Consider the following 13,015-nt stretch of genomic DNA (forward strand, 5'->3'; position numbering starts at 1 on the left):
CATTTTCTGAAGGGACTAATAATCCGTGCTTATCGTCATTTTTCTCATTCAAGATTACTTCATTCAATTCTATTAAATACATTGTCATCTATGTATACTGTATATTTAGCCCTTTTATTATTTACATTAATATTAGTACACAGCCTTACTTGCTCATTCTATTCTGTTAAACTTGCAGCGATCGGAATACGGCTACAAGTTATATTGTCTAAGTTAAGAGCAATTTATCAGACGTGTGGAAGATTTATCCTAAAACCATAAGGGATCTTATCAAAAGGCATCTTTGAACGAAGATGTATGGTCTTTCTTGGTTTTATAGTTGGTTATTTTGTGTGAGGATAAATTGGGAACTTCCTTTGGGAATGGACTCATGACCCGTTACCCTATCTAATACAGTACTGTGGACTATTATAAACCCGACATGTGAGTATACGAACTCGAGACATGCGGATGGCCCGTTATCCGGAACGTATATAAGCCGCAAGGTATCTGCACCGACATCTTTCAAGACCGTCTCTAAATTCAGGACCCAACTAACGAAGAAAGTGGAAGACAAGCACGCACAACTGATACAACTACATACTTTACGTATACGGCGTAAATACACAATATCAAAGTCCTTACACACTTTTCTCAATCACAACCTGCTTTAGCTCTTACAGTTTTAAGTAAAAATACACTACACTCAACGTTAAATCATATCTCTTAATCGAAAAGCAATTGGAGCAGAATAGACCAAGTACCGAAGTGTATATTTACACTAAGTAGTATACATTATAACTGGTCTGCTTGAAATAAACAGATTCAAAAACCTGCTATAAACAAAAGGACCAGAACTCTGAAAAGGATTAAGGTTCAAGTTGAGATTCCACCAGCTTAGATTATATCGGATGCCAAAGCATGCACTATATGCTCCTTAAATGTATAAACCTGATTGCGCACTCATTGCGGCACCATCTAATTTCCATAATTTATGACAATTCTCCCTAAATGCATCAGCGTTGATATTGTAGCTGCTCCATTCATCGATGATAAAATCGATCAATTCATCCATGGATTCTAAAGACAGTTTCTCAAACCCTGTTGGACCCTCGCTTTGCACTATAAATCCTTTGAAGTTGCTGAATCTGTTTTTCACTAGTTCGTCTATCATGCCGCCAAGAAACCCAGTGATGAACTCTGGAGGTTGCAGTGTACATTCGTTCAACGAAACCATTTTGGTGGAGTATATTTTATCCGACGATCCCACCAAAAGAATCTTCGTCTGCGTGTTCAAAAGGGTCCTTAACTTTCTAGCAACTACGTTAGTGAAGATGGGCGACACCTTTAGGAAATTCTCATCCACTGATATCAAAAGAGTGTTCATACCATTCAGCTCTACGATGGGGAGCCTCAACACTATGGATTTGGTATCCTCTCTTGTGTCACTCGCTGGGTCGAACTCATTAGGAAAGTTTTCCCTGTAATCCCAATGCTGTGACAGTTCTGTAGCGGCTTGCGAGACAACAGACTCATTTAGCTGCAAGGACGTGACCAGTTCCCCTCGTGTCATCGCGTGTGTGTGACTTGTATTGAATAATGGATTCATGATCTTATGGTCAGGATCACAGTCTCGTACCTTCCCCCAGTCGAAACCTGCAGGGACGGTGACTGTAGGAAGAGGCAGCGCCTGTAAGGATTCCTGGTTTGGAACCATCACAGGGGCGTCCAAGTGGTGCCTTGGTTCAACGAACTCATTCCAATGTTTGAACTGTGGTGGCAAAAGGGTACCTTTGGTGGTACCAATACTGGATGTTAGTAACTTATGAATACTTGGGGATGTGGGCGGTGTGAGCACACACAGGGGCAAAATGGCGTACATACCAACATTACTATCCTCTGGATTACTGGAGAACTGCCGCTCGTTGGCTTAAACTGGTCATCTTGCTGGATCAGAGGCTGTTCTTAGTACTTGAGTCCAAAAACAGAGTGAAAAGTTTCAATGTGAAGAAGAAGATGATGGATGAGGAGGGGGAGGAAGAGGAGGAGGAGAAGGTACGCCGCTGTTTATACCATTGATAGATCCCAGGGACGACTGTTGGAATGTCAAATCCTGCTGCAAAGTATCAGAAGGCGCAGAGTGCGCTGGAGGAGTTGATTGTGGCGAGGCAGAAGCTGGAGACGCAGTTGCAAGAGAACAAGATAGTCATTGAGGAGTTCGACGCGTTGAAGGAGGATTCGAAAGTGTACAAGCTGACGGGCAGTGTTTTGCTGCCTGTTGACCAGGACGAGGCGCGCACGAATGTGGACAAACGGCTGGAGTTTATCAATGGTGAGATCGACAGGTGCGAGGAGAACATCAAAGAGAAACAGGAGACGTTGGAAGGGTTGAGATCCGAGCTGATGAAGCTACAGGCTGCTGCACAGGCCAATGCCGCGGCACCCACAGCATCAGCGAAATAGGAGGCCTATTGGAAAGTGGCACGTATGTATAGCGTTAGAGTTTAAGTATTATTTGTATAGATAGCATTACGGAGCACACGCCAACTAAAGGTGTATTTGAGTTTCAGCGAGAGGACGAGTTAGTGTCTCGAAAAGCCAGCCTTTGCGCGGTTTACCGTGGTCATGATTGAGTACCAGGCGTACTCTTCAACGTTATTGTAGTACTCGCCGAGCGTCATAATGCGGTGCAGTTTGTCCCTGGCAAACTCTATTGTGTCCTGGCAGTTTAGCGAGTTGTCCTGGGCCATGAACAGTTTGCTTGTAGTGTAAGCGAGGCTGACACCGAGCCGTTTCGAGTACCACGCCGTGTCGAAATGATCCTTCTCGTTGGAGAAGTATATCATGTCATCGGAGAGTCTGAACAGTTCTGGAACGGCGACATTGACCATAAACTGGCTCGGCAATGCCAACTGCGTAAACAGGTCACCTAGTTGTTTTGATAGCGGGACATCCATCTGCAGCCTCTTTACAAGCAGGTGTTCCAGCGAGGGTAAAGCCGCGGGGGACCCAAGCCCAGCCGCGGCCAGAGATTCCGTCAGCGCGTGTCTCTTCTTGACAAGATTGAACTTGACAAGTTCCATGACCGCGGGGGACGAGTGGAAGATAGAGGGTGAGTTTGAGGCGCCCAGCACGCTCATCATCGAGGAATCGTAGCCGACCGCCTGGATCGACTTCAGCAACGCACGCTCAGTAAACCCCCAGTGTGGTACCTCGTTCTGCAGACAGTGTGTCAGGATCCTAGACTGTGGGGAATCCATTGTGTACGTCAAGGGTGCCACAACAGTGGAGTTCGCGTACTCAATTGGATTTGGATGGTACAGCCTAGTGGACAGCAGTGCGCGTCTCGACACAGAGTTCTTCAACAGACGGATGGACATTGTAGGCGGTAGCGTGGATACCTTGCGGGGTTTGCCTCTCAAGGATGTGTTTGTGGAGTGTGTGTTGTGTGTTCCTTGTTTTCGATGTTGTCACAAAATATATATCGTATTGAAGAATTGAACAAAGCAACTGAGAACAGCTGGGATGGCAAGACGATGGCATCTGTAGCAGGTGTCGGGATAGGTTTTGGTAGATATTTACTACAGGTATATATATATATATATATATGGAGTAATAAGTGCTCTCCCGTCAGCGTTTAATGGTGTGGTATCTCTTCCCTCTGAATCCTGCGATGTACATGTTAAACTGGTACACTTCGTGTGGGTTGAGGTCGTTGAGTTCCCACTTGGTGCTTCCGAAGACGTTCTTCGTTGGTTCCATGAGGATGTCCATCTCTGAGCCGAATTTCTCGTTGAGCAGTGCCACGTCGTTCATGAGATCGTCCCTGTCGAACCCAGTAGTGAAGATGGCACATTTCGTGTCCAGTAGAGCCGGCAGCGTGTTTGAGAGCCATGTGTCCCTGTTCTCCGGAGACGCAAACCCTGGGTGGAACGTGAAAAAGCAGTCGAAGTACGGGTCGTAGGGGAAGAAGTCCTGGGACTCGTGTAGCACGTGGAAGTAGTCCGTGTAGTGGATAAACTTAAGCGTCTCGTCGACTTTCTCGACGACCGGAGTCGGAGACCGCACGTACTGCCCCCGCGCCCTATCGTAGTAGGATTCTGGTCCTATGAACACCATCTCGAAGGACTGTTCAGGGAATAAGTACGAGAGTTGTTTCCAGACGTGCCCTGGAAGCTGTGCCTCCGCACGGGCCCCCAAAACGAACAATCTCATGGGTCTGTTCTTTAGAGCTCCACCCGTAGTGACCCCACCAGCTCTTGCCGAGTTATTAAAACTCTGCGAGTACAAAGTATATCGTACTGCGGCAAGCGACTTGAGCCCCTCCAGAGTGATGGGACCCTTCGGGTTGAGCGAGTAAGGGGAGAACTGCGCGAGCAACGACGCAATCGTGACAGGGTAGCTGAGCATCTTAGTGACCGCGGCAAGTTGGAACTCTGTGTCCATGGAGTAGAACCCTCTCGTGTAGAAGAAAAGATCCCAGTTGGTCATGTTGACCACTTTGTCGTACCCTTGCTCCTGCGGGAAGTCGAACTCCGGGAAAGGTCTCCCACTGCGGAGGTCGTGCTCGTAGATGTTCACTTTCTTCAAAGTCTCGTACCGTTTCGTCGCATGGTACTGTGTGTCCTGCTCCCACGCTTCACGCGAGTGGTGCGTCGGGATCCCCGATAGCGGACACGTATACTCTACGTTGAGCCCCGTGACGGGGCACTTCGCCAGCGTCTTGATCCGGGCAGCACGCTCCCGTAAAGCGTCCACTGGGGACTGGTCCCACGGGTGGAACCTGTTCTCAGGGGTAGGGTCCATCGGAGACGGTGGCGGTTCCAACCCGAGCGCATTCCGCACGAACCCCATCAGTTGTCTCCGGGCAATGCAGGGCAAACCACTCGCCCTCAGAGCACGGTGCGCGCTCCGGACCCCTGGTCTCAGCGTCCAAGTGCACAGCATATCAGTGTCAGTGTGTCAGTGTGCTACCCCAATTGCTCAGAGTGTGTATGGCCCGTCTTCTGTCCTCTCATGAAGAGTGTGTCTTCCCCCCCCGCAACAGCAACAAAACTGTTCAAATTCGATTGAAAATTCGTTCACTTCGAAGACGGTGAGACTGCTGAGACTGCTGAGACTCGTAAGACTCGTGAGACTGTGAGACTGTGCGGTATGTTGAGTGTGTTGAGGCATTGTGCCCGTGCAGCGGCAACACCGCTAAGCGCGGCTGCGAGGGGATACGGTCTGCGAAGGTTGGTGTCTCTTAGCAGTTTGGTTTGCAAAACGCACCCCCCCAGCGGAGTGCTTACATGGCCTACAGTTGGGTTGCCCCAAGATGGGCCGACGATCCTTGGAGAGGTTATCCAGTTGGACTCGGTGTTGCGGAAGAGGAGGAAGAAAATGAAGAAACATAAGTTGCGGAAGAGGCGGAAGCGGGAGAAAGCTGAACGGTTGAAGCTATCGCAGGGGAGGTAGAACCCCCTTCCCAGAGAACCATATATTCTTGTATATACATACACTGACGTACATGCAGTAATAAGAAGTTGATGAGAATGAACGGCGAGCACCTTCCCGGTTTTAGAATATATATCTATGTGTACTATATCTGTGGATGACGCGGGTTAGCGTCTGAGGAAGCAGCAGTACAACACTACGAAGAGGAACTGTGCTAGGAAGGCGACGCCCCACAGGACCCCCCTCTTAAAGTTTTTGTTGAACTTCCACTCCTCAAGGAAGTACGTGACGATTTTGAAAGACCTAAAGGACATGAGTTCATCGTGGTTCTGTTGGCAGATTTCCTCGATGACCGCGAAAGTGTGGCGGAACACGTCCCTCGACGCGGCAATCACCGCAAGTTTCTGATCCTCCGTGAGTGTGTCCCGCGTTGCTAGCTCGTAATTCCTCTTGTACGTCCACCTCAATTTGTTTTCGTCCTCTATCGTTTCTGCAAATTGGAAGAAATTAGTAGCGTTAGAGACCAATGTATGATCGGACATCTCTTCACCGGGGCCGTTCTTATCCCTGAAATTGGGCAGGAACCCTAGATTCTTAAACAGCGATGACTTGAAAACCCTCCCGCCAGCGAACAGGGCCAAGTACAGCACGTGGCAAGGTGCCAGCACGGTGATCGGGTCCCTATCCATCTCCGACCGGAGATACTGCAAGAAACCCGCGAGTTGTGGCGGCGGAGTCCACTGGCCAGACTCCACCGTGTCCCATTCCCCAAGAAATACGAGATCTCTCTTAATCTTATCCGCACGTCTAAACTCCGGGACATAGAATTCCCCCAAAATAGCACCCACACCGTCACCCCCCTCACTGGCTATCAACTCGTCTATCCGTTGCTCAACGGTACCAAACACCGTGTAGAAAGTCTTCAAGATATCCGTATATATGAACGAGTGTCTCAATGCCATCATGAACTTGACAGAGAATGCTTTATCCACCTCATTGTGGAGATCTCTCGTGTGGAAATTGATCCTGTTTGCCAGCGCGTCTGTATCTGTAGGAGAGGGAATCGTGGACATCATATCTGTGTGTCTCTTTCCCTTTGTGGTTACCTGTCCCCCTATCAATTGACCTTGCAGTACGTCTCCCACTGCTCATATATATACGTTGTGTCTTCTGTGAACCCCATCGCGAAATTGTAAAAGCCGGTAACGCCATTTTTTTGGCGCACCCAGTTTTTTCCGACGTGCGGCTGTGCATATCTCTGATTTTATATCGTTTGTGACGGTTGGGACAAGTTTGTCCCACTTTTGTCCCACCGCCGTTTTTGTCCCATTTTGGTTGGGCCATATTTGTCCCACAGCCCATGTTATCACTTTCCACGACAATCTTGAAAAAACAGATAGCGCCAGATTCTGAGGAGAGTAAGAACTAGATCTGCTCGAAAGGGGTGGTGGATACCTAGAGGTAGAGGTAGAGGGAGGAGAGACACAGGGTGGTAGAGACCGTGCGTCTGTGTGTGCTAGAGAGTTGGGTTACCCAAGTGCAAGATGTCGAGACAGTTTGTGCGGTCCGCGAAGAACGTGATGAAGGGGTACTCCTCGACGCAGGTGCTCGTGAGGGATGCGACGGCGAACGACGGTAGGACGCCACATTTGGATACGCTGGAGGATATTGCTGGGTTGTCCTTTGACTCGGTCGATTTCTTCGAGATTATGGATGTATTGGAGAAGAGACTCAATGATTCAGGGAAGTACTGGCGGCACATTGAGAAGTCGCTCACCGTGTTGGATTACCTGGTGAGGTTTGGGTCTGAACACTGTGCTGATTGGGCAAGGGACCACTTGTTTTTGCTTAAAGCTTTGAGGAATTTCAGGTTTGTAGATGATGGGATTGGGTTTGATCAGGGGCAGATTGTGAGAGTTAAGGCGAGAGATCTCGTGGAATTGTTACAAAGTGGTGAGCAATTGGGTGGGCGGAAAGCCAAGAGGGCTAGAGGTGCGAGTAGAAGAGACCGTGGCAGAAGAAGAGGGGGCGACCGAGGTGGAGGGGAGTACCGCCAGAGAGGTGATGACCCTGAAGACGAGTACTACCCGAGACCAGCCGGTGGACCGCCTCCACAGAGACAGGGCTACGAAAGTGGTGGCGCTCGTGGTAACGATGATGACGATCTGCAGAGAGCGATAGAGGAGAGCAAGAGAACAGTGCAGGAGGACGAGGAGAGAAGGAGACAGCTCAGCATGTACGACGAGGAGGATCCAGAGTTTCAGGCTGCATTGCAACTCAGCAGAGAGGAGGAAGAGTTGAAGAACTTGCAACATTTGCAAAGACTACAGCAGCAACAGCAACAGCAACAGCAACAGCAACAATTGAACACGGCATACCTCGATGTCTTTGGGAACCCTGTATCTCAGGACGAGTACCAGGAGTACCAAAGACAGCAACAGGTATGGGAACAGCAACAGGAACAACAGAGACTGGCCCAAGATCAGTACATGCAATTGCAACAGCAGCAACAAGCACAAGAACAGGCTCTCCAACAACAACAGCAACAAGCACAAGAACAGGCTCTGCAGTTGCAACAGCAGCAACAAGCACAAGAACAGGCTCTGCAACAACAACAGCAGCAGCAGCAGGCATTGCAACAACAGCAAGCACAGGAGCAAGCTATGCAACAGCAACAACAGCAACAGCAACAGTTTCTGCAAGCCCAACAGCAACAACCAATGACGACGGGATCCAATAACCCTTTTGCAGTGAATGCGGCTCCAATACAACAGCCAAATTATACCCAGTCGCCTAACAACTACGTTTCACCGCAACAAAACTATGCACCACCGCAACCACCACGTCCATCACAGCCCTCGCAACAACAGTCACCTCAGCAGTCACCCCAACAAGCGTACAATCCGTACTCTTCGCCACAACAGGTTCCAAATGCCCAGTTTTCAGGAAACGTTCCGACGGGTTCCCCAGGACAAGAGGCCCATGGTAGGGCCCCAGCACCGGTACCACAACCCATGCCTCGCATGAACACAGGGAACCAAGAAGTGACGAACAAATACAGCGAATTAAACAACCTGCTGGCACAGGGCACTGGCGTGGACACCTTCGGTAACGAGGGCACGCAGCGTATCCCAGCACAGCACACGCAGACTGGAACGTTTATAAACTCACAAGGTACAGGATTCAAGCAGGTTAACAGTGAGGGTAAGGACCCGAATAGCAACCCGTTCCTCAACAGCCAGTACACGGGCCTTCCAAGTACAGGAATCGTGCCAGCTTACACGGGGTATGGATTCGGTAACCAGAGTGATCAACAGAATGCGCCACAACAACAACAGCAGTACCAGCAGCAACCACAACAGCAGCAGCAGCAGCAGCAGCAACCACAACAGCAGTACCAGCAACAGCCGCAACAACCGTACCAACAACAACCGCAGCAGCAGCAACAACCGCCTGATCAAGTAGTCTCACTCATTGATCTATAGGTTTGTAATATATATAACACTCGGTACGTACAACAAAGACAACAGTGCCCACTTCCTATTATCACTGACTGCCGGACGTAAACCACTCGGAAACATTCTCTTGTTCGAGACCTATGTATAACGCTGGCGCTACCATGAACTTACGATATCGTGAAATAAAATGAAAAGGTCAAAATGTCATTAACTTCTCAGCAAAAGGACACTCTGGACATATCAAAGGGGATTGGTACTTTGTTTCGTTGTCTCGCGCAGTTCCGATAATCACAATCTCTCCATTGAAGCCACGTATATCACCCTGCATGCATGCTGCTCACAAAAGGTGTTTTGCTTATATTGATCAGCGTGCTACGCACATTTGCCTCGCAGGAGCCGGATCCCTGGACAGAGGCCCAATCTCTGATGGCCACTATCGGGAAGGGCATAAACCCGATAGATATCCCACATACGGAAAGGCCACCAGTAGCGTATACGGTATCGTACGAGGTTCCGTTGGACTACCATCCGGATGACGAATACCAACTTTTTAAGAGGTTTTGGGACGCAGAGGCCACGGAGGAGCAACAGCGGCTCTCTGATTTGCTTATTGAGTCGACAGATAAATACAATAACACAGACGCTGCATTTACACTTGCGCAATGCTTCCTGTATCAACATTATGGGTTCCCCCACAGCAAGGAACTTGCAGAACTCTACCTGAACAAATTCAACGAGTGGACACGGTACTCCAACTCAACGACTCTGTTTCAGCAAGGCGTGATGTATTCCACAGGGTCAGTAGGGTACAACACAACGGATGCGCCAAAGGGACTGCTGTACTATCAAAGAGCGGCCAGGTTGGGCTCCATCAGGGCCAAACAGGTGCTCGCTTACAAATACCTGAACGGGCTGAACGTCCCCAGGGACATGAACAGAGCGCTGCTTTTGTATAGAGAGCTGGCTGAACAAATTAGACACAAATACTCGGATGAACAGTGGAACGTTATCTTCCCTTACACAGAGAGTTTCAATATCAGGTTACCTGATTTTGACGATGGGTTACTGGGACCGCAGTTGAGTTCTACGAAATTGAGCACTATCAGAATAAAGTCAGCGAGACCTGATATCACATCGAGTGTTTTGACGAAGATGCGTGGTGGGGATATAATGCTACGGTTCAACAACGTTGACGAAAGTAGCTCGTTTGCCTTGGGGTCCGATCTGGAGGATAACGACGACCAAATAGTGGACCTCTTTTATATTGCATGGGATGAGTACAAAGGCACGTACACGAGAGCTAGGGATTGTTTAAAGGCGAGGAAGCTATTGGAGTTTTCAGTCGAGGAGTTTGACGACGACGTATACAACATGGAGAGTCTGCAAAGGTATTTCTATTCGAAGACCTTGGACTTGTTGGGTCACATATACTTCACCGGTGAGGGCTTATCTGCTCCGGACTTGAGCAAGGCGGAGCAATATTTGAAAAGATCCGTTGACATCATCAAAGATGTAATGGAGATCAAAAGCCGCGCACATATCGACCTAGCGTTGATCGAGCAGTACCACCACAAGAATGTATCGCAAGCTATGCTCTACTACCAGCGTGTTCAGAATTCGAGGGTCAACACTGGTATCGTTGAGTACCAAATGGCAAAGATTATCACCGAATTCAACCAGCAGCATCTGGGCGACCCATTCTTGCTGATGCAAACCGCGTACATGAAGGGTTATCCGCCTGCCTTCTACGAGTTTGCTAAAATGACAGAGCAAGGTGTAAACAACAAGTACAACACGGAGGACACTGTCAACATATTTAAGAGTTTTGTGGAGAACAGCGAATCAATCATGGCCCCGGAACTGAAGACTGCTTTTGGCGAGCTGTTGATGGGTCATTCTGAGACTGCGTTATGGCTGTATACGGAGGTTGCGGAACAAGGTTTCGAAAGGGCGCAGATCTCGGCGGCACATTTGATGTACCAAATCCCTTACAAGTACGAGGCGGCTCCACAGACGCCTGACCAGAGGAAGCTGATGGCCATCAGTTACTACACGCGCGCCTTCAAGCAGGACAACATTGACGCGGGTGTCGTTGCCGGTGATATATACTACAACATGGGCAAGTATGAGAATGCGCTATCGCTCTACCGTAGTGCAGCATTGAAGTACTCCTCCCAGGCGGTTTGGAATCTTGGGTACATGTACGAGTACGGCTTGGGTGTCCCCAAGGACTATCATTTAGCAAAGAGATACTACGACGAGGCCCTGGAGTTCAATAAGTCACTTCTCGTGGGTGTCAAACTGAGCGTGTTAAAACTGAAAATTAAGGCGTGGTACGAATGGTTCAGTCACGGAGACAGTTTCATAAGCACCAGTGCACACAAAATCATGGAGTCCATGCCGGTCCTATTATACCTACAACGCTACTTAGAGGACGTTTCCAGTAGCACACGAGTCATCCACCGCACGGTGGTGGAAAACGAATACGAGGCGGACATACTCAACAATTTGCGATACCTGGGGCGCGCAGAGACACGGCACCACACGCCGAATCCGGACAGTATCTTCAAGAGCACTACATTCGATTACGGCGATGTCTTCCCCATGATCATAATCGTGTGTCTGTTCATCGGTACCTTTGCGATGCGCGCGTTCACCCAGAGAAACAACTGGAACGTAAGAGTAAACGGTGTCCCAATAAACAGGCGTGCGCCGCAACAGCAACAGGGGCAAGAACAAGAACAGGAGCAACAGCAACAAGCGAACCCGCCAGCGGGCAACTTCGACATCCAGATGTTCGCCATCTGAACGGATCCCAACGGGTCCCAACCGTCGGACCCGTCACCCAAAAACCTGCCCGTTACCCGCAACATCAAAAAACGCCAACGCATTTTTTTCGTCAACGCAGTTTTCTTGAAATTTCATTTTCTGCACCAAAATTCTCTCCCTCGAGCAGGTTGTTCACCACGAATTGAGATCTTTGGTCCTGTTTCTGTATCTGCACCGACGGATTATCTTTGTGGGATCGATTTGCAATTGGGTTATCTCCTTTGTGGCATTTTTCTTCCCGCGTTTTACAAGCTATTTGGAATAAAGTGGCAGGAAAGAGGATTCAAAGGGACGCAGGTCATATATCGAGAAGACTAAGCAAATAGCGTCAGAATCATACCGTGCACGCACACAAACCCACACACACACTTACATATATACATACGAGGAATAATGGTCACTATAACGAATGCACATAACGATGTCATCCACGATGCAATTCTGGATTATTACGGAAAGCGTCTAGCAACATGTTCATCTGACAAGACGATCAAGATCTTCGAGGTCGAGGGCGACTCGCACAAACTAGTTGAAACACTGATTGGCCATGAGGGCCCTGTTTGGAGGGTTGATTGGGCGCACCCTAAATTTGGCACGATCTTAGCCTCGTGCTCGTACGACGGTAAAGTTATTATCTGGAGGGAGGAAGGTGGTAAGTGGGCGCAGATTGCCGTTCACGCAGTGCACTCTGCCTCGGTCAATTCCATACAGTGGGCTCCCCATGAATACGGTGTCATGCTACTGTGTGGGTCATCCGACGGTAAAATCTCCGTGGTCGAGTTTAAGGAGAACGGTGCTGTCGCACCCATCGTGTTTGACGCACACACTATAGGTGTCAACTCCGTGTGTTGGGCACCAGCTACTATCCAGGAGGAGGCTGCCCCGGCAGGCGAGGGGAACGTGACGGTTCAGAAGGAACTGCGTAGATTTGTCAGCGGTGGTGCCGATAACCTGGTCAAGATCTGGAAGTACGACGCAGCCGCTCAGACTTATAACTTGGAGGACACTTTGGACGGACATTCTGACTGGGTCAGGGACGTCGCGTGGTCCCCATCCGTCCTGCTGCGTTCGTACATAGCTAGTGTCTCCCAGGATAAGACGTGTGTCATCTGGACCCAGGATAAGGACAACGGTGCCTGGAAGAAGACGCTGTTGCAAGAGGACAAGTTCCCAGACGTATTATGGAGAGCCAGTTGGTCGCTATCTGGTAATATCTTGGCATTGTCTGGTGGAGACAACAAAGTCACCTTGTGGAAGGAAAACTTGGAAGGTACATGGGAACCTGCCGGTGAGGTCGAACAGTGAAAACTTTT

At 49.2% G+C, this 13,015-nt stretch overlaps 9 protein-coding genes across 9 annotated transcripts; 5 read left to right on the plus strand and 4 right to left on the minus strand.

Annotated features, from left to right (window-relative positions):
• Positions 1-916: 916 nt before the first annotated feature.
• On the minus strand, positions 917-1,869 carry PBA1 (Pba1p; the record flags this gene model as incomplete). The annotated part of the gene is made up of 2 exons (XM_022611551.1): positions 917-1,750; positions 1,864-1,869. The coding sequence occupies 2 exons, from the start codon at positions 1,867-1,869 to the stop codon at positions 917-919; spliced, it is 840 nt and encodes a 279-aa protein (XP_022462948.1).
• Positions 1,870-2,082: 213 nt separating this feature from the next.
• YKE2 (tubulin-binding prefolding complex subunit YKE2) lies at positions 2,083-2,442 on the plus strand (the record flags this gene model as incomplete). The annotated part of the gene is made up of 1 exon (XM_022611552.1): positions 2,083-2,442. One exon carries the CDS (start codon positions 2,083-2,085, stop codon positions 2,440-2,442), a length of 360 nt encoding a protein of 119 aa, XP_022462949.1.
• A 119-nt stretch (positions 2,443-2,561) lies between these two features.
• Positions 2,562-3,359, minus strand: COQ9 (ubiquinone biosynthesis protein COQ9; the record flags this gene model as incomplete). The annotated part of the gene is made up of 1 exon (XM_022611553.1): positions 2,562-3,359. The coding sequence occupies one exon, from the start codon at positions 3,357-3,359 to the stop codon at positions 2,562-2,564; it is 798 nt and encodes a 265-aa protein (XP_022462950.1).
• A 250-nt stretch (positions 3,360-3,609) lies between these two features.
• On the minus strand, positions 3,610-4,926 carry MSS51 (Mss51p; the record flags this gene model as incomplete). The annotated part of the gene is made up of 1 exon (XM_022611554.1): positions 3,610-4,926. One exon carries the CDS (start codon positions 4,924-4,926, stop codon positions 3,610-3,612), a length of 1,317 nt encoding a protein of 438 aa, XP_022462951.1.
• A 207-nt stretch (positions 4,927-5,133) lies between these two features.
• On the plus strand, positions 5,134-5,436 carry QRI5 (mitochondrial 37S ribosomal protein mS38 QRI5; the record flags this gene model as incomplete). The annotated part of the gene is made up of 1 exon (XM_022611555.1): positions 5,134-5,436. One exon carries the CDS (start codon positions 5,134-5,136, stop codon positions 5,434-5,436), a length of 303 nt encoding a protein of 100 aa, XP_022462952.1.
• Positions 5,437-5,582: 146 nt separating this feature from the next.
• On the minus strand, positions 5,583-6,491 carry HMX1 (Hmx1p; the record flags this gene model as incomplete). The annotated part of the gene is made up of 1 exon (XM_022611556.1): positions 5,583-6,491. One exon carries the CDS (start codon positions 6,489-6,491, stop codon positions 5,583-5,585), a length of 909 nt encoding a protein of 302 aa, XP_022462953.1.
• A 468-nt stretch (positions 6,492-6,959) lies between these two features.
• ENT2 (epsin) lies at positions 6,960-8,900 on the plus strand (the record flags this gene model as incomplete). Its single annotated transcript, XM_022611557.1, has 1 exon — positions 6,960-8,900. One exon carries the CDS (start codon positions 6,960-6,962, stop codon positions 8,898-8,900), a length of 1,941 nt encoding a protein of 646 aa, XP_022462954.1.
• A 303-nt stretch (positions 8,901-9,203) lies between these two features.
• On the plus strand, positions 9,204-11,681 carry HRD3 (ubiquitin ligase complex subunit HRD3; the record flags this gene model as incomplete). Its single annotated transcript, XM_022611558.1, has 1 exon — positions 9,204-11,681. The coding sequence occupies one exon, from the start codon at positions 9,204-9,206 to the stop codon at positions 11,679-11,681; it is 2,478 nt and encodes an 825-aa protein (XP_022462955.1).
• Positions 11,682-12,095: 414 nt separating this feature from the next.
• SEC13 (GTPase-activating protein SEC13) lies at positions 12,096-13,007 on the plus strand (the record flags this gene model as incomplete). The annotated part of the gene is made up of 1 exon (XM_022611559.1): positions 12,096-13,007. One exon carries the CDS (start codon positions 12,096-12,098, stop codon positions 13,005-13,007), a length of 912 nt encoding a protein of 303 aa, XP_022462956.1.
• Between the last annotated feature and the right edge of the window lie 8 nt (positions 13,008-13,015).

The sequence above is a fragment of the Huiozyma naganishii genome, chromosome 2 (genome assembly GCF_000348985.1).
Source record: "Huiozyma naganishii CBS 8797 chromosome 2, complete genome".
NCBI lineage: Eukaryota > Fungi > Ascomycota > Saccharomycetes > Saccharomycetales > Saccharomycetaceae > Huiozyma > Huiozyma naganishii.